Genomic DNA, 25,852 nt, shown 5'->3' on the forward strand with positions numbered 1-25,852 from the left:
CCATACCGAGGCTCTCCACAGGTCCAAGTCTAACAGTTACTCAGCTTTTTCTTTTCAGCTCAGAGTATGAATAAGTTTCCTCTCATCTCCCTGAAATAACCAATGCAAACATGTCCTCAGAGACAGGAAATTCAAAGGACATCTTGGCAGCTGTAGTATGGCAATACCAGTGTGTCTTTGCAGCACTCTTTGCTGTAAGCTGTCTCCTGGACACTGGACTGGCATTTTTTTCACAAGATTCAGTGACTGCATGATGCATGACCCCTCTGCAGTAAAACTCTATTCTTGGATAGACAAGCAGAAGCAATTCAAAGATACATGCTGCTCTTTGACACAATCAGCCAAAGAGCTAAGAGACCAAATCTACTCAGAGAAAGCCAGGACAGCTCATTTTACAAGACTAATTTTTCAACTCTTCTTGGCAGATATATATTCATCAGGTGACTTGTACCATTCTATTGAGGATTTTATAGGAGATTACGTTAATCTCATTAAATGAATAATAACGTGTTCTCTGCCTCCAGGAGTAAATTTTACCCCTTCTTCAATGCAGACCTGTTCTGAGTACCAGTAACTTTGGATATGCTCCAGATTTTTGCTTCTTGGAAATTACCAGTTACAACCACATATTGGTACCTTCAGGTAGACTGTCAAGTATCTTGCCTTGTTCCCATGAATACATATGAAAACAGTGATGTTATCTTGAGCTGATAAAATATTTTTTTTTTTCCTTTGCAGAAAGGAGAAAATGTAATGGTAACTTTCATCTTCCTACAAATCAATTTGAGCATTTGTTCTGGGTTTTTAGACTTCTGCCTTGATATGGGCATGAAACAGATTTCCTGACACTAAAAGCTAACAGAAATATGTCTAAATCACTGTGGGTGCAACTCCATTGTCCTTCTTAACAACAGTGCTGCTTTGGAATCTTTTACTTTACTTTCAGTCTCAATACTGATGAATGAACTATATCAGAGAGTCAATATTTTCCTGACATTTCAGCTGCGTATGGGACAGTCACCTCTTGCCATGACAACAGATAACAACAGCTTAAACATATTCATCAAATGACAAGGATCTTGATTGCTAGGATTCTTTTTTAATTATGCATTAATTATAGAGATATTTAATTACATTGTTTAATAAATGCTGCTTAAATTATGTCTGAAGAAAAATCATAATCCTTTTCAAAACGTTACTGGTTTTGTATAGAAAAACATCTATTTATCGATTATGGTAGATTGCCATATATGCACAATAAGGGCAATGATTGCTGTCAGAAATATTACATACAGGCACTGGAGATAGTATTCTGGCTAATAAGATCAGGAAACATATCAGCTTAATGGATCACCCCTACAAATATAATTATGTTAACTAATTATAAGTTCAGAGCTACCATCAAAGAGTAGAATATACTCCTGAAAAAAAGACAGGGACCTATAAAGGGCATTCTGTTCTGAGCAAAATGCTATGCTCTTTCATATGACCTGTGCTTCATTCATGAAATATAAATAACAAGAATGTGCAAAGGTCTGAGAGATAAGTTCTTTGGAAAACATAAAAGCTGCAGCTATGTATTCCTTCTTTTACCCCAAACACTGCCAGTACCACTGAGGCCAAAACAACTTATTTAAAGACTTCCAATGCCTTCCGGAATACTTCCAGAATACTTCCAGAAATTTCATTTCTAATTTATTTTCAAAACAGGATTACAAGCCTGTGGGCAGCCTCAGCCTATGAGAACATGTGACATGTTTCCAATTAGTGTCTCATTCTCAGGTATTGCTTTTTAGATTAATTATATCATAACCAAAGCAAAGTTTGACTTAATTAAGGGTTGGAAGACAAGGCAGTCAATAATACTGCAGGATGCTGTAAGAAGGTACCACTTCTGCTTCATTAGTAAGGTAATGAATGGCTGAGGGAGTAACTAATCCTGGAAACCATTTCAAAAAGCACGAAGGACAAGAAGGTGATTGGTAGTCATCGGCATGGATTTACAAGTGGAAAATCATGTTTAACCAACCTGACAGCCTTCTACAATGACATGATTAGCTTGCTGGATGAGGGGAGAGCACTGGATCTTGTTTACTTTGACTTTAGTAAAGCTTTTGACACTATCACATCCTCATAGACTCTCTGACAACATAGGGTTTAGAGAAGTGGACAGTGAGGTAGATTGAAAACTGTTGGATGACTGAGCCCAGGAGGGTTGTGATGAGTGGCATGAAGTCCAGGAAGTGAGCAAGACACCAGTGGTGTGCCTCAGGGGTCAGTACTGGGACCAAGGCTCTTTAACTTCTTAATTAATGACCCAAATGATGCACTGGAGTGTACACTTGGCACGTTCACAGATGATACAAAACTGAGAGGAGTGGCTAATAGGACAGAAGGTCATGCTGCCATTCAGAGGGACAGGGACAGGCTGGAGAAATGGGCTGACAGGAACCTCATGAAGTTCAGCAAAGGGAAGGGCAAAGTCCTGCACCTGAGGAATAACAACTCCAGGCACCAGTATATGCTGGGGGACATCCAGCTGGAAAGCAGCTTGACAGAGAAGGACCTGGGGTCATGGTGGACACCAAGCTGATCCTGAGCTACCATTGCATCCTTGCAGCCAACAAGGCCAACAGCCTCATGGACTGCATCAGACCATTTCTAGCAAGCAGAGGAAGGTAATCCTTCTCCTCAGCACTCCTAAGGCCACACCTCAAGTATTGTTTGCAATGCTGGGTTCCCCCAGTACTGGAAATAGGTTTGCGGCAGTACTGATGCCTTTGGTTGCATGTCATCTGTTAAACAAGGGATAGCCTTTTGATAAATGATAGGAAGAGAATAGTTTGTGTTGGCAGAACTCTGTATTTGCAGTATAAGTGATACTTACTGGGAGGTAAACTCTCAACAATATTCTGCATCAGTAGGTCCAACCCTTAACTGAAACACAAAAAGAATTTTCCAAAAGAGAAAACAAAGTAGCACACTTTTCACATTTTTAATTACATCAGCACAGACACCTGGCAGAAAATTAAATAATCTTCTGTTAAACAGAAAGTCTTAATACTTAGATAATGCAATAATTATTTGATTAATAGAGGGCTGGCATCACTATATGGTTTATCTTGTTATGTGAGAAGTCATGACAGAAAGAAAATATAAAGAGGCAGGTAGTACACTGGTATATTCCAGGTATTTTACTGGCATAAATATAGTGGCAGAAAGTTACTATGGGCTGTATAAATACAGAGCAGTTCTACTCAAAGACACAAAGCCTACATGTGAGACCTCTGAAGTGACTGCAAAAATGCTTATTAGATTCACCGATGGGGTTATTGTCCATGGACAATAGATTGTTTTCTGAATCAGTTTTCATGTTAAGCAAGATTTTCCTTTCTTTGTATTTTATGCTTTCTTTTGCAGTCATTAGCAACAAAATATGTAAAATGTTAATCAAATGTTGAAGTAGGTCTTGTAAAAAGATAGTTTAATCATAGTGATTTGCCTATAAAATGTGATCTACTAGTAAGTGGGTTGAAATATTTTAAAGATTTTACCTATGATTATGGTGCCAGCTATGAAACATTAACTACACTCTCAAGATTCTAATTTAAGCACTAAACACTTGTTGCTTCAAAGTTGAGCAAAATATAACTAATTTGATATCCTGTAATTATGCCTTTACTTAGATAATCTCAAGACAATGTAATCCTCGTCAGTCACTCTTATGAAACCCCTAATAGGCTAAAACCATAAAGATTGTAAAACTTGCTATACAGTCATCTTCCTGCTTAAATATGGTCTGCTTATGGAGAGCAAACAAAATGGTGAAGTACCTGACTTTCAAACACAACATTATCATCTAATATATTCAACAGTGATTCCCATTTGAGCTTGATTTAGTAAAAATGGCATTGGTTTGTCACAGTTTGCAGGTGTATTCACCCAGTAAAAGAGGTGTGATTCAGCACTTCACAGAGGCAGAAGTCACTGCTGTTTCTGGACCACAGGCGTCCAGGTCTCAGTTGGGTGACAGCTAGGACTCTCACAAGGAGTTAGTCTGAATGGCTAGTTGCAGTTCACAGTGCTTAAAGAGCATCAAAATAGCATGTGGAAAAGGATTCTGCAACCTGGGTAAGCTGAAGCTCGTATTTGAGCACCTTCATAAGGAGGGAAATACTGGCCTTGCTACAACCAGCGGGAATTTGTTTCAAAGAATATTTTTGCTAGAATCTGGTGCCTCTTCCCTCTTTCTGTGCAGCCCTCACCGCAATCGATCCTCCTTTCCCCAGGCCTGTAAATGTTTGTTGCTCAGACCATTTTGTCCCATCAGAGATTGTTCAGGTTCTGCTGCCACAAGGAATCTGAAGACACAAGCATCAACAAAACAAAGCCCCACCTACTCTGATCTGCACTGGCACCTCTTCTTCTGACCAAGAAACTCTAGTTCACTGTTAATGACCACATCTGTTTTCTACTTACATAGTAGCAGGTATGGTCTTAGATAACCTCTGCTACTTCAGAGATCAAATAGAGCCTTCACTTGGTGCAAAATCAACAGCATCTTCCGCCTATTGCTTAGTGAAAACAGCAAATATCCTGCATACCTGTTCCTTTCTAGAACAGGTCAGTCAGAGAGGCTGTTGAGTCTCCATGGCTGGAGATAGTCAAAACCTGACTGGACACAGCCCCTAACAACCTGTTGTAGTTGGCCCCTCTTAGAACGGGAGGGTTGGACTAGATGATCCCCAGAGGTCCATTCCAAACTAAATGATTCTGTAGTTATATATCCATGCCTATCTCCCTTCATTTACCTACCTCACCAATATCATGACTCACAGGCCCAACCAGAAGAGAGTTTTTGTCTAGTCATTTTGCAAGGCTTTTGCTGGCTCTCAGAAAAGACCTTAATTCAGGAAATCATCATTACACGCTTCGTATTTAGTTGAAACACAAACAAGCCAACACTTTAGAAGTGAATACACAATCACTTTCTGTAAAAGCATTTTATTTACTCATCTGTTTACATGCTGTGTACAACCTGTGAGTATCATTATAACATGAATCATGCTAGCGTACTTTGCTTTAAGACCTTGTTTCCAAAAGAAGCAGATGGCACAGACTGACAACAGCTTCTGAAGACAATCATCTCCCTATGCATGTACAGTGATGAGGCGTTCCAAAAGCTCAGAACAAAAAGGGTAAGAATTTTCCTCACTGAAAGGTTATAATGGTAATTTTCATCAGGTATCATCCATTTTCTTCCTTGGTGAAATAGGAAATAAGAGTGAAAAGAAGATCATAATGAAGGGATACTTGAGAATGTTAGAAGCATTGGCAACTTGTCAACCTAGGTATTTCTCATACTACATGTTCCCATATATTATATTTACTGCAGTGTATCAGATCCCATTTTATTGAATTCCAAGACTGTCTTAGGATCCCCCAGTGTGTCTAGGAGTTGAACATAGGAACCTCTGAAAGTACATAGCAACAATAATAGGCTTAGATTTATTTTCTTTTTGCAGTTGTAATTTGACATGTACGTGCTTTGCATGTGCTTGTTTCTGGTTCTGTAGCTGTCTTACACTGCAAGTCCTACGGTCTGGAGCCCCACAGAGCAGCTGAGTAAATCACTGTGGAAATTACCCCTTCCATGTCTTTATTTCCACAGACGAGATGCCAACATTTGTACTGGTCAAAATTCTCTGTTCTGTTTAAATGGGTCTACAGTGCAAAGCTACAAGATGCACCGTATCACAGTGAACCAAATCTTTTTTGTGTCCCATAGTCTGCAATTGTCCCAGTTTTATTCACTCGATGTTTCCATTGGAAATTTTGATTATCTTCTCTAATATCTTGAGCCTTATACCTCAAAATAGAATTCTTCTATTCTGGGTTTTTTTTAATGTTGTTGTGGTTTGATTTTTTTTTTAATTCAACTAATGTGCTAGTGAATATTAAAAGAAAAAAAAATAAAACCAACAACAAGCCAAAAAAAACCACCACCCACCAACTAGCTTAACAAAACGCGGGTCTTGTTTGCACAAAATTATTTTCATTCTTCAATTTCCTGTCCTCCTTTCTAAAAGAAGGTGGAAGATAAGCTATTCTAAGGATCTCAACACTGTTTTGTTGCTGTAAAAGAGAAAAAACACAACGTAATTTCCTTTGACACAAATTCAGGCTAAAGACTGTAGCAAAGATGAAGGTAATAGAAGGTAATAGTGAAGGTAATAGAAGATGAGGTAGCCTTTCACTCAATATAAATCAATGTCTGCCAGGACATAATAAACTTCTGTTCATAGTTTTTAGCAGTGAAATGTCCTTACTTTATTTGCTTACACACTCCAGTCTTTCAGAGCTCATCTGAACCAAGTTGTTTGGGTTTCGGTTTTGTCTTGTTTGTTTGTTGGTTTTTTTTAAGCAAAATTACATCCTACAAAATGGTACCTTTATTTTTTTTCCTATGAAATGCAATATAGTGTTGGGAGACTGAAAAAAAAAAGAAAGTTATTATCAAAATATGATGCCTAGCTATTTATAGGTTCTGATGAAACTGCACCTGTTGTGTTTTACAGCTTTTCATATTAGCCTCTTTGTCAGCAGTAAATGAGTTTTCATACTTGCAGTTGTTCATGTAGGTTTCCTATTCTTCCTTGGTCGAAGTAATCAACAACTGTGATTACTTCAGCTGAAGAAAATTAAGCTCATACGCACTGACAGATACAGGAAACACAACTTCTTTCATGAATTAGTGAAAAAACCAGACTGGTTTTGTTGTATTTCAGTGATCGTGCTCAGCAACTGGATACTCTCTGGGTAAACACTCTGGGTAAATGTCTTGGCTTCATTCCCTCCATGAAGAGCAATAGTACTCTAGCTAGAGACACTCAGCAGCATCAGGGGCCTTTCACCATCCTGGACTACCTTGAAAGCAATGACTTCACTGTGAAGGCATTGGTTTAAGGGATCTTCACCTCGAGCCTGCTGCAAAATGTAGCGTAGTGGCAGGTGGCAAGTCATACAGAACAAGGTTATTGCCTCTTCAAACATTTTGTCAACAAAACTTGGCTGGTTGTATAAAAGGAGTGGTTGACAAGGATGTGAATTGAATGAGAACGTCAACTCCTGCCACTCAGATCAGCACAAGGGAGCCTGAGAAGAAGCTGTGCTTCTGAATGATGTCACTGAAACTACTGTCCTCACCGTAAATGCAGTTGTATGGGTACAGACCAAGGGCATAGCTAGCCTCATACTCTTTAACTGTAGATGCAAGCAGGCACTCAGGAAAAAAAAAAAAGAAAAACAAAAAACCAGAACAGAGCAACCCTATATGACACTTCTCCTGTATTCTCTCAACCTGTGATTCCTTCCAGCTCAGAGGATTTCCTGAACCTAGTACATTACCTCTGTTTAGTAACCTTCAACCCATGTCTTTTTCAAGTATTTTTACAGCTTTCTCTTGCATACAGGTATAATTTTTGCATAATTATTTGCAAATTTTTGCAAATTTTTACATTTTTGCATCATTTTTGCAAATTTTTGCATAATTTTTGTATAAAAATTTTGCAAAATTTTTGCAAGATCTGTTAAGGAGTTCCACAGGTTTACTACCTACTGCAGCAATCACCCCCTTTTGTTTGCTTTGAATTCTCTTCAAAGCTCTGGCTCTTCTTTCAGGCACTGCCATTTTTATGAGTGTGCCTAATAGCAGTGGTGTTATCTAATAGAACAGAGCAAGGTTCATGAACCTGGAGTGTTCTTCCTGATCTGTGTCTTGGAAGAGTCCCTGCACCTGTCTCAGTTTCCCACCTGTTCACTCATGAGAAGCATTTTTTCTTTCCCTGCTTTGAGACAGACTGATGAAGAGCGCTTGGAATGTAAACGATAATGTGTGTGTTCTGGTTCTAGGGTGAAATTCCTGAAAATAATCTAGCAAGAGACAGGCAGGGTAACCCCAGAAGTGCAGCAGGGCTGGTGAGTAGGGAACTCTCCTGGGACTATGGGAGACATAGGCTCATGTCCTTTTTCAAAGCAAGGCTCTTCTAATTTGGAAGTTTCCTAACCACAAAGCAATAGGGAATTCTCTAGAAGAGCCTGTCTCACCCCTTCTGCTTCCCATTTTCTCTTGGGAAAACACCTAGTACTGCAATCTCAGAAAGTACCAGAAGCCCAGAAAAGTATTTAGCATCCCCTAAATGTACTATCTGATCAACAATCAAACTTCTGCTCTGGAAGAACTAACCACTCGCTTTTGCCTTCCACCCTGCTAGGCAGTGCCCCTGCTGCGACCAGTGCACTACGTGTCTGTAGTGACCACTGCCCCTGCTTGCACCAGAGGAAGCCATGGCCCAGAAAATTACACACCCAGGGGTTACAAATCCCAAACCTTCACTAAATTTTTAACAGCACAGCATTAGAAATATATTTTGGGTTTTTTTGCACCTGCAGTCTGTTATGGAACTCATGTCAGCAAACTCACATCAAGTACTGGCAGTCCTGTATTTAACCACAGGGAGAAGCCTGATCACGTGAGAAAACAGGAGGCTTTGCTCACTGGGTTATATTCATACCTGGCTGCCAAGCATGCCAAAATCATGATCTCAAAAACATATTAATCAACAGTGCAACTTAGGTGTCTCATTTCAGCAAGACTGTGTTGGCACCTGAGAGCTCTGGCTTATAAACCTAAAATTCAGCTCCTGTAAATGTAGCTTCCAGCACCAATTTACAGTTGCAGATCTAGGACCATGAACACAAGTCTGTCGCAGTCCAGCAGTCTGCAAGTCACTAAGGCACAACCTCCGGTTCATATTTACATGTTGAGCTTCTATTCCTGTGAATCCTGCATTGTTTGCATTGCAGCACAGCTTGAAAAAAGGGTTTGCAGAGCATTCTTCACTGAATTATCCCACAGTGGGGTGTTTGTATTGTTTCATCTTAAAACAAAAATTTTCTCTTTTTGTCTTTTACATAATAGTGTAGTGCTTTCATCCAGAAAGTGGGTGTCCAAGGTTTAAATGCTATTTAGTCTGGATAGACTTTTCTGTGAAAACACAGGTGTTAAACTTTTAGGGTGCTAGGCCTGAATTTCTTCTGAAGAGAAAGCTCTCCCCAAGTCTTTGGGCAGCTGCACAATAAAAGGAAAACTGCACAGTAAATATTCCCCTTCTGCTCTCTATATAGTACTTTCAGTGATGGTAGAGAATTTTCCTTATGATATCAGAGGATAATTATACTCACTGAATACTTTAAACAGTTTCATAAAACATACATTTCCTAAAAAAGAAATAACCTGAACATTATGTAGAACAAAGACCAGCCTTGATTCATTGTCTATGTTATATTTTTTGCTAGAGTCTCTAAAATACTCCAGTTCTAGTGAAAATACATTGCCTGTCCCATTCTGTTACATCACTGTCTGCGCTATACCCAGCTAATAACTGAAATTATGAAACATAACTACAAAGGATAGTATCACCATTTTTAAACTGTCATATTCAAAGAAAACAAAGCCCCATCTGGAAATTCCTTGAAGCATTGTGTTAAAACTCCTGTTAGTAACACACTGTTAAACATTATATTAGATTAATATGTTTTGGTAAATCAAAGATTACCCTAGTTCTTGGCTTGTAGTGTCAGAGGGAGTTCAAATGTCAATGTGTGAAAGACAATTCTCTGCTCCACCTCCTGCCAGTGTCCACTTCTGGTGGCTTCATTCCTACTGGCATGAATGGAATTTTTCATGAAGGATTTTGAAAAAAAAAAAAAAGAATTGATACAGGGTATTTTAGGCAGATTTAAAATTTATCTGTTTAAACAAAAATGCAAGAAATACAAGAGCTTAAATACTGTAAAAAGTTACTGATCAAAGAAGCCAAAACTAGAGAAAAATATCAGTAGTGAGGAAGTAAGAAGCATCAGCCTTTCTCCAGGAATAGCAAATGTCTCCCTGCATGCTGTTTGAGCCATATGCACTGAGCCACTCTGGAAAGAGGAAACGTTAGTTCTGCCTGCCTACCTCGTACCAGTTCTTCAGTCCCTCCAGAGGCATGGGGGATTCTCCACATTAAATAGCAATCCTTAAGGGCAACCCCCACAACCAAGCCGGAAATGAGCTGCAAGAATGGAGCCCATTGAAAATATGATTGGTCAGAAAAGGTAGTTGTCACTGGCTGCATCAAGAACCAGCAATGACGTGGACAGGGTTTTCATTTAAAAGCCACCACCTGGATGTTTAGCAGAAATCCTGGCTCTGAAAGCATAACCTTCTATCTTACTACATAATCATTGCATAAAATATGCCAAAAAGTAACTGAAATCTTTAGAAAGATAATCAGCTTAAGAAATAGTAAATATCCATGTGTACGTGGATGTACATATAATGAAGAAACTTCAGGAGTAGGACTGGCTCCACAGTTTCATCATGGTAATCATCTGTTTTTGCGAAATCCTGAACTCTGATCTGGAAAACCACTCATACCATGCTCGGGTTTGCACTCAGGCTGGCGCTTAGATGGATCTGTGCTTAAATGGTTTGGTTGAGCAAATTGGTCCTCAGTTTCAGTCTAAGAGCTATTCTTACCCAACCAAGAGTGGAGACATAGACATGTGAAGTAATTTTTATACCAATTTTCTGCTAGTGGAGTACGCTCCTGTTCTATCTGGTCCAGACCTTGAGATGCACTCTAATGAGGATTCAGTAGGGTCTGGAGCCTGGAAATTGTATTTAGGCCTGTTTCTCAAAAGATGACTCTGCACAAGAAAGTTCAAGGCAATACTTTATCAGAGTAGCATAATTTCTATTAGTAATTATAGACAAGAAGGTTAAAGAGGGACAGCCTTCTTTACTGAAGGACTGACTGCTGAAGCTGTTACATATGTCTCTTCAAACTCTGTGTTGGTCTAGACTCAAGCAATAGGGCCAATAAGCCACTTACTGTAGTGAATCACGGTTGACATGCCTTGGCATTAATGCACTGCTATTTCTCTTTGAAGGTAAGATCTGCTCTTTTAAAGGTTGTGAAACTATGAAAGGGGTTTAGGCTTTGATTTTTGTTCTTTTACATCCAAATATAATTCAAGTGCTTCATTTTTTTTTTTTTCATTGTTGTTCATCTTTTTATATGGACCAAATGCTTTCAGTATTTCATATTCTTGATGAGGCCCTTATTTTCTTGTATCTGACTAATGTCTCCTTTAAGTCTACAGCAATTCTCCCATTAACTTCAGCAGTCATTAAAGAAGCCTAAAAGGCAGATAATTTACACCAATATCATATCATATCATATCACATCACATCGCATCACATCACATCGTATCGTATTGTATCGTATCATATCATATCATATCATTAAAGGCAGTAACATTAAGGTTAAAACTATATATTTTTTTCTTTCCCCACAAATTGCTGGTAATCACAAACTTCCGTACCAAGCCTAGTATCAGTATCAAGGTTACCTTTATTAGAGAGATGTGATGTCACAGCTGAGGAAGGACTTCCTGTGCAAGTGACATATCACTTACAGAAATTCCTAATTATGATCAAGACTGTAAACCTTGGGTTTTTTCTTGTAATGAGTTATGGGAAAGAACTAAAAGATTAGACTTATGTTGCGTATTTTGTGAACATTTTAAAAACTAGAGAAAAAAAAAATTCTATGCTTATTGCTTATATAACAGTAATTTACAGAATGGAGGACACCATGCATCCCTGAAGTGATATCTTGGGTCTTTGACTTTAAGTCTGCCTAGAAATTGAGCTCAGATCTGTCCTTATACATCAACCCCTTTAAGAAAGCTATCAGAAATCTTCCAGAACTGTTCTTTTTAAGTTCATTTTGAGTACAGGGGCTACAGAACTCTGGCAGAAGAATAAAAAGGGAGCTGAAGAGTGAGGTGATATGTCTAGTGTTTATGGACAGAGAATCTGGCAGTCTAACATCTTCTTGAGGTTGTCTATTACTGTGCACTCTGCAGAGGAATGGTTGGCTTCATTTTATAGAGAGATAGGACTTTTATTTTCTTTATTAAAGTCAAAATTTTGCTCCTCTTCCTTTAGCACAGATAAATAACTACAGGTTTTTGACAGAGTGATATAATAGAAAAACTCTAGTTCTTATCATTCTCAGTCAGTATAAAAGGCTATTTAATTACATAGTGCTGGTTATTAGAGGAGGTTTTAAGCCTTAAGCCCAAACAAAGAGCTTTCCCACTTACGTTCCAACTGAAGAAATAAAAAAGTAAGGAATCTGCAAGAGTAACTCTGAGTTTTCCCTTAAGGTAAGGATAGGGAAATGGAAGTATAGAATAACTATTCTGAGTCATTGATCCATGGCATTTAAAAAAAGTCTGCCGATGCATTATAGTCATAGTCATTCACTTTCTCCCTTGCCTGTCCCTACTCATTACATTTGCTGCTACACAGCAACCCAAATTTGATTGTAGGAGAGGAGGAGGCACAGAAAAACAGTCTGAACAACAGGGTGTGTAGAAACAATTTTAGCCTTTGCTAAAGAAGACAAGAGTAATGCAAGCAGAAATGTACACAAGGACAAACATGACTGTAGCCAGTGGAAAACAGAGCTGTGGGTGATGTCTGTATGCAGTGTATAACACCTTGTTAAACAACTGTGTAACAATTGAAACACCATTGCATGAAAAATAAACCACCAGGATATCTAATCATTTTAGCCAGTTTGAAACCTAAGAAAGAAGAAAAACCTTTAAAAAATGGTTGGTGATAGCAATTGCTTCCGGTTTTGGTAGAGACAACTGTATTTTCAGAGGGCAGATGCTTAACCCTTAGAAGTCCTGACCTTACCAAAAAGTTTGTTTTGTGATTAAATTCCTAGCATGTCAAGTCACATAAAGATTGCAAAAAGGTGAGAAAGGTCCATTTTTTCCTCTTACTTGGGGTAACAAAACCAGTATGCAAGAATGTGTCATGAAATATCAATCTAGTTCTGTTGCACCCGAAGTCAATATCAGAACTTATTTTCTTTGCTATAAACCCAATTATTAATGTTTCAAAAAGTGCAGATGTGTATCTTTTTGAGTCCCTGGCTAGATACTTGGCTTTTAGTAGCTACTGCTTGTAATTAGGGGGTTTCCATCCCAGCAAACAAATGTGTTTCTTATAAATGAATATAATCTTCTCTCTAATGAAACTGAAATCTAGGAACAAAGTCCATGGGGTAAATGATGGAAATAATGATAGTAATTCCAACTAGATGAGCATTCTGTGGTTTCTATTTTGTTACAGTTAGCAAAAAGTTACCTCTTTGATTATGTTATGAATGTAACTATAACCGCTTCAAATACTCTCTTAGGTGTATCAAGAACATTTACTTTCTCCAAGCCCTTAAAAGACATCTAAGATTTTTGACTTCTCAAAATGTTGATTGTCTATTTTTTATGAATAAGAAAAGTTTCTCTCTACTTCTCTAGATTATTCATTGCAATTATATATTAAACTTTATCCAACATTCAGCCAAATAGAAAGAAAACACTGGACCTTACTTTTCAGTGCACAGTGTGAACATTGACCCTGTAAACAGCCATAAAACTGACAAACTGCTTGAGGCCTTTATAGATATTGCACCATTTTTCTTCCATGTTGTGAAGTGGTACACTATATTTTTGACAAGTTCATTGCTAACTGTCCTTATTCATTGCAGCTGGAATTTTCAAGAAGTCCTAAACTACACAAACAATTTTGAAAGTCTCTGGCCAAATGTACTTTATAATAAACTTCCCAATATGATTGAAAGAGTTGAATGTCCATTTGATTTTAATTGGACAATTACATTTTAGGTATAAACTGATGCTTTAGAGATTAGATTAATTTTAGCACACATCCTGGACTAAAGTCTTCCTCCAAAAAATCATTCTAAACCAGTATTTTTTTATTTTCTTTCTCCTGAATTCTCTATCTTCTAATGTCAGACACAGTGATGAAAAAACATAAGAGAAATTCTTGTTGCCATAATGTAATTCTGAAAAAGATGGCCCTGCACCTTTCTTAGTTTTGGGGATTTTTTCCTATTTATCATATGGCTAGAAAAGGCCTTCAAAGTCATCTCATCATTTCTATGCCCAAAACAAGGCTCAGCTGTATTTAGGCCAGTACTGAAAAAAGTTTATTTAACTTTTTCTTACAACCTCCAGTGGCAGACTCAAAGCAAGAAGTTCCAGCACTTTGTTCTGCTTGTCATTAAAATGTTTTTCTCAATGTCTAATGTGAAACTTCCTTGTTGTAACTGAAACATGTGATCAGGACAGTCACAGGAATGTCATATCTTTCCTGCTTCGCTTATCTGATGATTGTTATCATGCCCCTCTCAATCCTGTCCCTAGTTTGTTCAGTCTTTTCTCAAAAATTGTAAAACTAGCAGATATTTGCTTTGCTCTAGATCAACTCTAATTATTTTTTTCTTTAAGTTCAAAGCCCCAGACTGGAGAGATTTTTCTGATATCTTAACGATCCTGAGTAAGACAGAAAAAATATTTTATGTAGTTTTGAATCTGAAAATTATGCTTAACTTTTCACATCAGCATGATATTACTGAATTGTATTCAGTATAGCACATATAAAGCAAGCAGCAAATGTATCCCTGTGCAGGTCAAACAACATACTCAAATAGATATGCCTCAACCTAAAGCAGGGAGTGACTGTGGCTTGAGAGGGCACAAAAGCCAACACAGTACTACTGGTTTAGTTTCCTAATTCTAAGACAAGTAACATGGAATTTCCTTATATCCAGTACCATGTCCTTGAACCATAGCTATGGAAACACCTGTGTGGCCTTTGAAGTATAGAGTGTGAGACAGGCTGCTAAGTGTGTAACAAGGAATCATCTAAAATAAACTGTACACTGCTTTTGATATGAATCATGCCTCTGTAGGTACAGATGGATAATTTTGCATTCTGTTAAGTTCACTTGCTGTTATGCAAATTACAATGAGCATGGTCTTGCCCTAAAGTGTTAGGAAGAGAGGTCCCCATTCCTTGATTCAGGTTAAGCAAGCTTCAGATACAGAACAGGTGGAGCAGAGAATATACAGGTGAACTTCTGCCATTTTTTGAGGAGTTTAATCCTACAGGGTAGTTGGTTTTATGGTTCCCAGCTAATTACATCATTATCCACAGCATTTTTTTGTGCTTCAAGTGAAACAGAAAATTGCCTTCCTAGATGACAAGTAAGAAAGCTCAGTATATGTAGGACTGAGCATCTAATTTCTCTTGTAAAAAAAAAATTATGTTCCGCAAACAATTTTAAAAGCTACTTGGGTCTTTTGCACATCTGTTCACACTGTGAAGGACTCGAAGCAAGGAAGTTAGCCTGTAAACCAGAAATGTTTTATGCTACTTAAATGCCAAGTCTAACATTAGTAGCTTTTTTTTCTGTCTCCAGGGAAGTTCCTAGAGAATGATTTCACAATTTTTCAGGTCTCAACCCTATCACTAAAACACCTTTAAACATCAACAGCAGAAAGGATCTAAAGGCTCCTCCTATGAATTTGAATTGCATTTATGCATTTTTCCTTTGTCTAATTAAATACGCCTTTCTACAGAGGGTGGTAAAGGCAACTAACTCTTCCTTAGTCAATCTAATGGGAAAATAACTACAGTATGGGTAGGCCATTCATGCAGATAATATCTGTATTACACACTAGTGTGTAGCAATTCAGACATAAGCCAATTCATCCTTCAAGTCACTACAGCCCTTGTTTTGTATATCCTTCCCCTTGATACCTATTGAGCCTGTTGTACTCCAGTGATGGAGTAGAATGGCATAACAGCCTGCCTACCTGGCAAAATTTAGACATTTTTCATCTTATTCAATCCAGCTGTGGAGTTAGTCACACCGAAACAACACAACACATGCTTATGTGATGGCTCGCTGATGTTTAAGTTTATTAAAGATTAAAATAGAAAGGAGAATATAATTGAGTCATCAACAGACTTGAAATGACATGTTCCTACAGGTATGTTCATGGTGTTCTAAGCTGAACTGTAAAACTTTTTCCCATACACACCTACTGGTTCTATATACGCACTGTCTGGTGACATCATCAATACTTTAGCATTGCAGATTTCCAAACTAAAGTATCCTATTTTCTTCTTGTTCATGACTATGCTTGCTTTCAGACTTATGTCTATGTATTTTTCTTTTTCCCCAGGTAATGCATTTGTGGTGAGCTTGGCTTTGGCTGATCTGGTGGTGGCCTTGTATCCATACCCACTGGTGCTCTTAGCTATTTTCCACAATGGATGGACTTTAGGTGAAATGCACTGCAAAGTGAGTGGCTTTGTGATGGGGCTAAGCGTAATAGGCTCTATTTTCAACATCACTGCAATTGCAATAAACCGATATTGCTATATATGTCATAGTTTTGCCTATGACAAAGTGTACAGCTGGTGGAACACAATGCTGTATGTCTCCTTAGTCTGGGTATTAACAGTAATTGCAACTGTACCAAATTTTTTTGTTGGCTCTTTAAAGTATGATCCACGCATCTATTCATGCACATTTGTTCAGACTGCAAGCTCCTACTATACAATAGCTGTTGTGGTAATTCACTTCATCGTCCCTATCACCATTGTGAGCTTCTGCTACCTTCGAATTTGGGTTTTAGTGCTTCAAGTTAGAAGGCGGGTCAAGTCAGAAACAAAGCCAAGACTGAAGCCAAGTGACTTCAGAAACTTTCTTACCATGTTTGTGGTTTTTGTGATTTTTGCCTTTTGCTGGGCACCTTTAAACTTCATTGGACTGGCTGTAGCCATCGATCCTATGGAAATGGCACCAAAAGTTCCTGAATGGTTATTCATTATAAGCTACTTCATGGCCTATTTCAACAGCTGCCTTAATGCAATAATATACGGACTTCTCAACCAGAATTTTCGGAATGAATACAAACGAATTTTAATGTCACTGTGGATGCCAAGGCTTTTCTTCCAGGACACATCCAAAGGAGGAACTGATGGTCAGAAGAGCAAGCCTTCTCCTGCTTTAAACAACAATGACCAAATGAAAACTGATACCTTGTAAATGTGTAAAGGTCAATGCAAGAATCTGTCATGGAGAACTCTTAAGAATATGATTGTAATGTTCCGGTCATTCTTGCTTACTTTTGAGGGCTTCCCACTTGGATGGCACTTTGTGACGGGAATACTGTATTCTTGATAAAGCACATTGCTCTCAATTCATGATTTATAGAAGTTATCAATTGAAAATGCATTTCAGAATTAAAGCAGCAGGTGAGTGCAAACTGGTTTAGTTCTGAGAGCTCAATTCTGCTCCCAGATATATGAATGAGGCTTTTTTTTTTTTTACTTCAGTGGGAGTTTTGCATTCTTTATACAATGTCAGGATTCATTTCGTAGAAAATGTAGTGATGGTACTTGTCTATGAGCACAGGAGCTCATCAAGGCTGCAAATTGGTATTTTTCTCTCTCCTGTATCTGAACAAAGAGGGTGAAGCAGATACTCTGTTTTCAACACATAAGCCAAACCACTTTTCTGTGCATATACTGGGGGCAGTAGTAGTATCTTTGAAGTAAAATTGTAAATTGAAGAGAAAAATATTTGTGTAAAAGCAAATATAAACATTACAGACTTTCCTCACAGGTTTTTCATACTTAAATACACTGAGACTGAGAATACAGTATATTTACACTGTTCATCTTTTGTGGTGGACTTTATGGTAGATAATATAATACAAATGGTCAATTTCTTACACATTTACTTCACACACTATTCTTCCTTAGAGAGGATTGAATTTTCATTACATTCTATTAATTTACCAGAATATATACATTCAATGTCATTTGATGCACTTTAGCACACATTGCACATTTGCAACAGGCTGGAAATTACGGCACATGACTTGTGGTCATCTGCAATGGCACATGGATACCAGGCAGGACATCCTAGATCTTCTCAAACGACACTAGACCAAAACAAGAAGCCCTTTTGACTATGATGGTAGCTCAGATACTATCATCAACGTGTTACATGACTACATTTAATCTCAAACAAAATCCACTGTTGGCATCTAAGCTAACCTTCAGGATTCCCTGTCGTGGAGATATGCTTCCTTCCATATGTGATAAACACACATCCAAGGACGAGATGAATTGTTTTGTGGAGGTGCTGGTCTCCTTTCATTGACTTTAGGAGGAGCTCTGATTACTACTTCAAACCTCCCACTTTTGATACCTAGACTGGACTTGCCTAATTTGGGATGCCAATGTAGGTGTTTGCATGTCCCCTAATTTGGGACACCAATGTAGGTGTTTGCATGTGATTTTTTTTCTAAATTCCTACAGTAGACCTTGGAGTTCTAGGAAATTATTTCTTTCATCTTGAAATGGACATCTGTATTAGTCTGAGGAACAAATCGACAGACCTTACTGACTGTGTCTTTGACTATTATGTCATGAAGATTATTATCTCAGCCTGTTCAGCCTGCAGAAAAGGTGGTTTCTAAGAGACCTTACAGCATTGTTCCAGTACCTGAAGGGGACTACAAGGAAGTTGGGGGGTGACATTTGACAAGGGTTAGTAGTGACAGGACAAGGGGTAATGGGTTTAAATTGAAAGAAGGTAGATTTAGTTTGGATATAAGGGAGAAATTCTTCACCAAGAGGGTGGTGGGGCACCAGAACAGGTTGCCCAGAGAAGGTGTGGATGTTCCATCCCTGGAAGTGTTCAAGGCCAGGCTGGATGAGGCTTTGAGCAACCTGGTCTAGTGGAAGGTGTCCCTGCCCATGGCAGGGAGGGAGTTGGAACTAGATCATCTTTATGGTCCCTTCCAACCCAAACCATTAGATGTGACACTTGAGGACATGGTCTGGTGGGTATGGTAGTGTTGGGTTGATGGTTGGACTAGATGATCTTATAGGTCTTTTCCAACCTTAGTGATTCTGTGATTCTATGATCCTATGATTAGGCAGCTTGTTTCAGACAAAGACAGGTGATCTCAATCCTATCATTAATGTACTTACAGTTCAGGTTTACAGAGTTTATAAAATAAAAGGATGATTTCCCATTTTCTTTTCAAACTCACCTCAAATTCCAACTGGATTTCTTCTTTTTCAGGTAAAATATTGTAACAGTGACCATACAAATGTGGGTGATACCTCACAGCATCGTAGCATTTTACAAAATGTTGTTTGCTATACGTCTGAATCAGATTAGGGAACTGAGTGAAAATACACCTTTAATTAAGTTATGTTATCATTAGACCTGAAATGCACATTACTCTTAGTACCACTGTTCAGGGGAGAGGAGACAGGCCTTTGGTGAATCAATGTCAGATATTGAAACAGGGAAAGGGAAACTGGTCGTTATTACATTCCTGTTTGGGTTTCCTGACCTGGTTATTATGAAAAATATTTCTATAATAATATTAATTTGTACAGCTAATACACTTCTGAATCCATAAAGACATATTAAACATCACCCTTATGTTGCTATACTTACAGTAAAACACCAAAGAACAACAGTATTTTAAATGTTTTATTTGCTTCGCATAAGTCTATGTAAAGTACAGCAAAGTAACAAGTGTGACGATGCTTCTAGCTTCTTTCATATTCTTCAGATAATTTCTGATAATCTCTGATGTTCAACACCATAGGACTCATACAACAGTAGCCTGATGAAAGCTGAAAAATTTGTGAATAAGGGTAAAAAAGAGGTGGCACAAACTTAACTTGGTGGTAGATAATAAAAATATTGTAGCTGAAATTAGCAGTCATTAAAAGGTGTGTAGGTAGGTTCTACTTGGGACATAATTTTGTAAGTCTGACACAGTTTTAAAGTGTATTATCTTTCCTCATGACTTCCACACCAAGGTAATGAACAAAGAACTATTATACAAGTCTGTCTACATGAAAAACTTCCCCCAGAGTAAATATGAAGTTTCAAGAGTCTGGGAAACTTGCAGGAAGGAAAACTGAGTTCGCTTCATTGACAATCCTGCTTTTCTGACTTCTACAAGTATGCAAAATTGTGACCTGAAAGTCAAAATTTGTTGTCTGACTTGTAGATTAACTAGTATTAAAAGTAAACTAGTATTGGAAGTAAATTGAATGAAATTGAGTCAGAATAGTGTCCAAAATTTGGATCAACTTCAATAAAACAAATCTGAACTTTGTTATCACTGGTTTGGATATAAAAGTGAGCAGCTACCATTCTGCATACTTGTGGGACACAGATTTGAAAATTTTATGAAGTCATTTTACAAACAATCTCTGCACATTAAAAATTAAAGATCACTTTTAAGAATCCTTGCACTGGTATCTCCTCAACTATCTTAAATGAGCTCACGTGAGTAATACGGCAGAATCATAGAAAGCTTTGTGTTGGAAAGGCCCTTAAAGACCACCTAGTTCCAACCCCCCTGCCATGGGCAGGGACACCTCCCACTAGACCAGGGTGCTCAAAGCCTCATCCAGCCTGGCCTTGAACACTTCCAGGGATGGGGCATCCACAGCTGCTCTGGTCAACCTGTCCCAGTGCCTCACCACCCGCTCCGGGAAGAACTTCTTCTTGATATCTAATCTAAACCTCCCCGCTTTCAATTTAAACCCGTTACCCCTTGTCCTGTCACTACAGGCCCTTGTAAAAAGTCCCCCCCCAGCTTCCTTGTAGCCCCTTCAGGTACTAGAAGGTGCTATAAGGTCTCCCCGGAGCCTTCTCTTCTCCAGGCTGAACAAGCCCAACTCTCTCAGCCTGTCCCCATAGCAGAGGTGCTCCAGCCCTCTGAGCATCTTCGTGGCCTCCTCTGGACTTGCTGAAGAAGGTTCATGTCTTTCTTATGGTGGGAGCTCCAGAGCTGAACACAGTAATACTTTGTTCAAAGAAACAATTGTTCTAAAATGTAATCATTCTTCACAAATGATGAAAAATTTTTGGAACTGTGCGAAATCTTTAGGTGTGGATTCTAACACCACAAATTTTCCTGAATGGAATTCTGCTCTGCATGGTGTTTGCAAAGCCAGTGAAGCTATTTAATGTGCCATGTACTTCTATTTACTGAGTCCTAATGTACGGACAATAAATAATGCCTGTTAAATTTTTACACCATGTATTACTACAAAGCATTGCATTTGAGTTGACCTGGAAATCAACAATATACATAAAATTTATATTAATTTTGATGACTAAATTCAGCTTTTGCATGGTAAAACCTCTTTATATAGCAATATTTTATTTTTCCATATAGTAATGTATCATTCTGCCTGCATCAAAAGCCTTAAATTAGTTTTTTCCCTTCTCTTATTACACTTCAAAATCCATTTTCCTTCAATTTGCAGTTGAAGAAAAAACTGTAAGTGCCGTTTAAAAATTAGCTATCAAGAGAGGTAACATGTTTATAACATGACTTGAATGTATAGTCAGGGAGAACATATCAGCTCCATACAGATTAATGCAACTTTGAGGAAATTATTTTTTCCATTACATAAACACATTTATACCAGCATATCGGATATAGACACTTGAAGAAAAATGAGGAAAAAAGTCAGTTAGACCTTATGTTCTGCACAAGGTAACAAGTGCGGGCAAAACTAGGGCCTCAGGGACAAAGTCTGTTTCCAGAAAATTTGGAGTGTTTTCAAGCATTTAATGTTATCTTGATTAAAAAGTGGTGTTGTTTTCTGTTAATTAAAATAAATAAATGTATTCTAGAATTTGTCTCACAATAGAATTCTGATTATAAAGAAGTTCATCCTCCATATAGGTGGGTGAACACTAATTGCAAATTCATTAAAGAGAGAAGTGGAGGTGCAGTAAAGTCTAAATGAGACTGGAGTGATGCATTAGCCTTACCATGTCTCTGGGCAAGTGAAAATTTCACTCTCAAGGTAGAATTAAAGCTAAAGATTCAATCCTATTACTGTTGACTTCAATGAGATTAGGTTTTCACACCAAGTTAAAGACTGAATGAAATAATTCTGCCTGGCTCATTCTCAGTGGCCAGGATGCACTTCTGTCTCTCCACTTCCTCCTTTAAGAATACATTTAGACAGAAAAGGATTATTTTTAATTCCCCATTGTATTTTTAAAGAACTGTACAAATCTGGGAATTTCATGATGAATAAATATCTGTGGAAGATACTATATGTTTCTTTAAATGTATATAACACATTTTTGGTCATCTGAACAATTTCTTGCATTTAAAGGCATTTACAGATTTAATGGAAAATGTCAAAGAAAATTTGTTTTGTCATTTATTTATATGTTGCTGTTTCAACTGGATCTTGCACACCTTGCCTATAATAATAAATCACTATTTTGCTTCAAGTTATAATGAGAATGCGAAGAGACCACTATGGATGTCAGCTGGAGAACACATAACTGATTCCAGTTCATCCTCTTGTTAGTAACTCATCGAGCTGTAGTAAGAAAAAAATACTAAAACCATTTTTTAGTTCTATATTTTTATAAATATTTTTGTGGCATAAATTTACTCTGAGGTAAGAACCACACTAAATGTATTGTCAAAAAATGGATAATCTGAATTTAACTGGAGCTGAAGCTTGAAAACACAAAGAATGTGGCTGAATGTGTGTCCCACTGTACCTGGTCACAAAGTTGGGACTGTCACATTCACTGACTGTACAGAGGCTTATGTTCAGCCCTGAGGAATTTAGTCCTTGGGGACAGCTGGGATGGTCTTACGGAATATTGTTGGTGTCCACTCACAGAACAATTTAATCTTGTGTCATTTTGCAGACAAAATTCAAAATAGTTCAATGGCTGCAGAATGAAGCCTTGATTTTGCTTTATAAAGAATCATTCTTTGCGAGAGTTTGATGTGCTACCAATACATTTAGTTCAGTGCACCACCCCCCACACACACCCCACCCCCCACTCACCTCAGAAAACCAGGGCTTTGTTACCACAAAGCTTTCATCCCATGACATTTTCAGCCTGACAGATTCTTCCTCATGTGCTCATTTTCTTGGAACTAGGAAGGGATTTGACAGTAAATCTGAATGTGGCTCTCTCAGTTATGTATAATAAAAAATCATATCAGAAACAGCGAGATCTTCTTCACAGTTTGTTACTGAATGGCATTTGAAGTTTCAGAAATCACCAAAGAACATGAATGTAAACCATGATCCATTCTGTCTGTTTTTAGCCCAGCAGCAAAGATGACAATGTGCAAGACACAGGGATTTTTATTTTTCTTAATTGTTGTTATTATTAATTAATGCATCTGTTGTACTCAGATCCCTACCAGGAAGGAGTTCATCAATGAAAAGAGCAGTTATATGTCTCATTATCTGTATTCCTAGAATTTGAATAAAAATTTTAAAAAGGCATTTCTACAGCCATGTAATTCAATCCATGGTATGGGAACCTCCTAGATGTCACACACTGAGCAGACGCAATTCCTTGCGTACACTGAATACGCTCTAGAGTAGGAACCGTGTGAACATAGCAAGTCCTGAAAACGAAACCCAGATAAGCAGATTTTCTGATCTGCTTTTTTCATTGCTCTCTACAGATTTGCTGACACTACTGCCTTAGAGAGCAGAACTCCAAGTAAAAGGTCAAATTGTATTGGCTATGAGGACGAGTTTGTTGTGAGCTGTTGTGAAATAAATGATCAAACAAACAACGTATTTCTGCTCCTCAGAGTAGTGAGACTAGTTCTGAAAATGGCTTCTCTTCCCATCACGTTTACAAATATAGACACCTTGGAATCTTTGATGAACTTCTCACACCCTCCTCTTGCAGACAGGCAGATGTCTGCAAAACCTGGCTGTTCAGAAAATAGTCAGGTAGACTCAGAATTCCTGTTACTGTGTCAGCAATGTTTACTGTCCTCCTGCTCTAGTGCTGCCACTAACATTTGGATCATGAGACTGGATGCTAAAGAAAACACCTAACTATCATGAGAGTAGTGATAAAACCACCAATGTCAGAAACAATTGAAATAAATGGGAGTATTTGGGGGTCTTTTTTGTTTGTTTTGCTTTGTTTTGTTTTGTTTTGTTTTCCTGAAAATATTTATTTGTGGTGGGTTGACCCAGGCTGGAGGCCAAGTGTCCCCCAGAGCTGCTCTGTCTCTGCCCTCCTCACTTGGCAAGCAGGTTTTAATCACCTCATATTCAATGTATGGCTTCTTTTGCCTTTAGAGATGCTGAGACATCACTTCATCTATATTGTAAAGCACCAGAAAAGGAAGGAGGCACCCAAGTGATGTCTAGGGAGGTAGGATAAAATACTGGTTTTAACATTCATACTTATTCTCTGCTGTATGAGATCTGACAGCAATAAGGGTTGAACAATTTCTTATGGTTCTTCAGAGACATTAGCTGCTGGAAGGATAATGGCTACCTTTTTTAATGGAGACAAATGCTTCAGATTTGACCGAGGATCTTCTGGCCACCCAAGTGTAAATTTAGTTTATTTTGAAAGAATGAATAAGCAGCCCAAGAGACCTCTTTCAGATGCCCTCATTCCAGTTAACTATTGCATAGCTTGTTATGGAACAATTCAGTAATTCTTCATCACACCTCTTTTCATTTATATTTACTGGATTGGCATAGGCTGCAAGATTTACCTTACAAGTTTCAGAAGTCCATGATTCTTTCTTTGAACATGCAAATATTTTTCTTTGTAAAAAATTCACACCCTCAGCTTTGAACTTCAGCAGCAGACTATTATTGTAACACTTAATTTATATGTTAATGTGTTATTTTCTAAACTTCAAACTTCTAAACTGTTGCATGATGTCCAGACTTCACGATGAAGGTTATCATGTTGGAATGACATTTCCTCTAGATTATAAAAAAAAAAAGAAAATAGGAAGACAAGGGTTTCAGCTGAAGAAAATATACCTGTGGTCACAGCTGAGTGGTTAACTGATTAGGAACACTGAAATAGAGGCCAGTCATTCTGAGGTTGCATAGTGTTTTTGAAAGGCACTTGGAAAAGACCATTTCAATCCCACTTTCAGTCACAAAACAAGCGAGAAGCCTCATCCAATGCTGCATAAGTAGCAGCCATCTACCAGACCAATTGTTGTATTTATGCAAGGCATAATGTACAGTTTCCAGATCCAGTTAGGTCCAAACTTCCAATGGTAATAGTGATGTTGCCTTTTGGTGTAGAGGGAGTCTCCATGCTACAGATTTCATTGCTCAGTAGAGTAACAGTAATCATATATGGCTACTATATGGCATCTGTTCTGCCACAAGTGTATATTCTAAGTAAAATAAAGGCAATTAAAAACATCCTGGGGTTTCATAACATGGTAAAAAGGGGAAAGAGGTGTCCTGACCAGAGTGGAATCAAATAAAACTCTTCAGGAGCTCACAGATAATATTAAAAGAATCAGCTGCCACATCTGTGCATTATTTACTTTTTTCTTCAATCAGTGCATCCACAAAATCTTAACTCTCTTTTCCTGGAATAGAAAGAAACAGTAGATGTATAGAATAGCTAGCTATACTCCTCATTTCTCCCTGTACTCAGGGGTCGACTACAAGGGCACAATGGTTATGCTTCCTACATGTACCTAATACAAAAACTAGATTCTGGAGCAAGTTGTGACAGCAAAGGTTTATGTTGGTTATTAGGAACAATTCCTTCACTGAGCGGGTTATCAAGCATGGGAATTGGCTGCTCAGGGAAGTGGTTGAGTCACCACCCCTGGAGGCATTTAAAAGATGTGTAGCTATGGTGCTTGGGAACATGGTTTAGTGGGACTTGGCAGTGTTAGGTTTGTGGTCAGACTCAACGGAGTCTTTTCAAACATGAATGATTCTACGATTCTATGACCCGTGAGCACAGTGCACTTAAAAATTTACCTGATTCCTGTGCATAAA

The 25,852-nt window shown here is 38.1% G+C and overlaps 1 protein-coding gene across 1 annotated transcript; it reads left to right on the forward strand.

The window, feature by feature from the left end:
• Window positions 1-2,574: 2,574 nt before the first annotated feature.
• MTNR1B (melatonin receptor 1B) lies at window positions 2,575-17,196 on the forward strand. Its single transcript, XM_010153538.1, has 4 exons — window positions 2,575-2,678; window positions 6,789-6,954; window positions 7,912-7,951; window positions 16,186-17,196. Exons 1-4 carry the CDS (start codon window positions 2,575-2,577, stop codon window positions 17,052-17,054), a joined length of 1,179 nt encoding a protein of 392 aa, XP_010151840.1. The 3' UTR covers window positions 17,055-17,196.
• Window positions 17,197-25,852: the final 8,656 nt, after the last annotated feature.

The sequence above is a fragment of the Eurypyga helias genome, unplaced genomic scaffold (assembly GCF_000690775.1).
Source record: "Eurypyga helias isolate BGI_N326 unplaced genomic scaffold, ASM69077v1 scaffold10786, whole genome shotgun sequence".
Lineage (NCBI taxonomy): Eukaryota > Metazoa > Chordata > Aves > Eurypygiformes > Eurypygidae > Eurypyga > Eurypyga helias.

Bases quoted from the DNA above. Each gene is read 5' to 3' on its own strand.
- MTNR1B (XM_010153538.1), top strand. From the start codon at position 2,575: ATGGTGGACACCAAGCTGATCCTGAGCTACCATTGCATCCTTGCAGCC. The intron at 2,679-6,788 runs GTAATCCTTCTC...GTTGTATTTCAG, and splicing joins TTTCTAGCAAGCAGAGGAAG to TGATCGTGCTCAGCAACTGG. The intron at 6,955-7,911 runs GCATTGGTTTAA...TTCTGGTTCTAG, and splicing joins GCAATGACTTCACTGTGAAG to GGTGAAATTCCTGAAAATAA.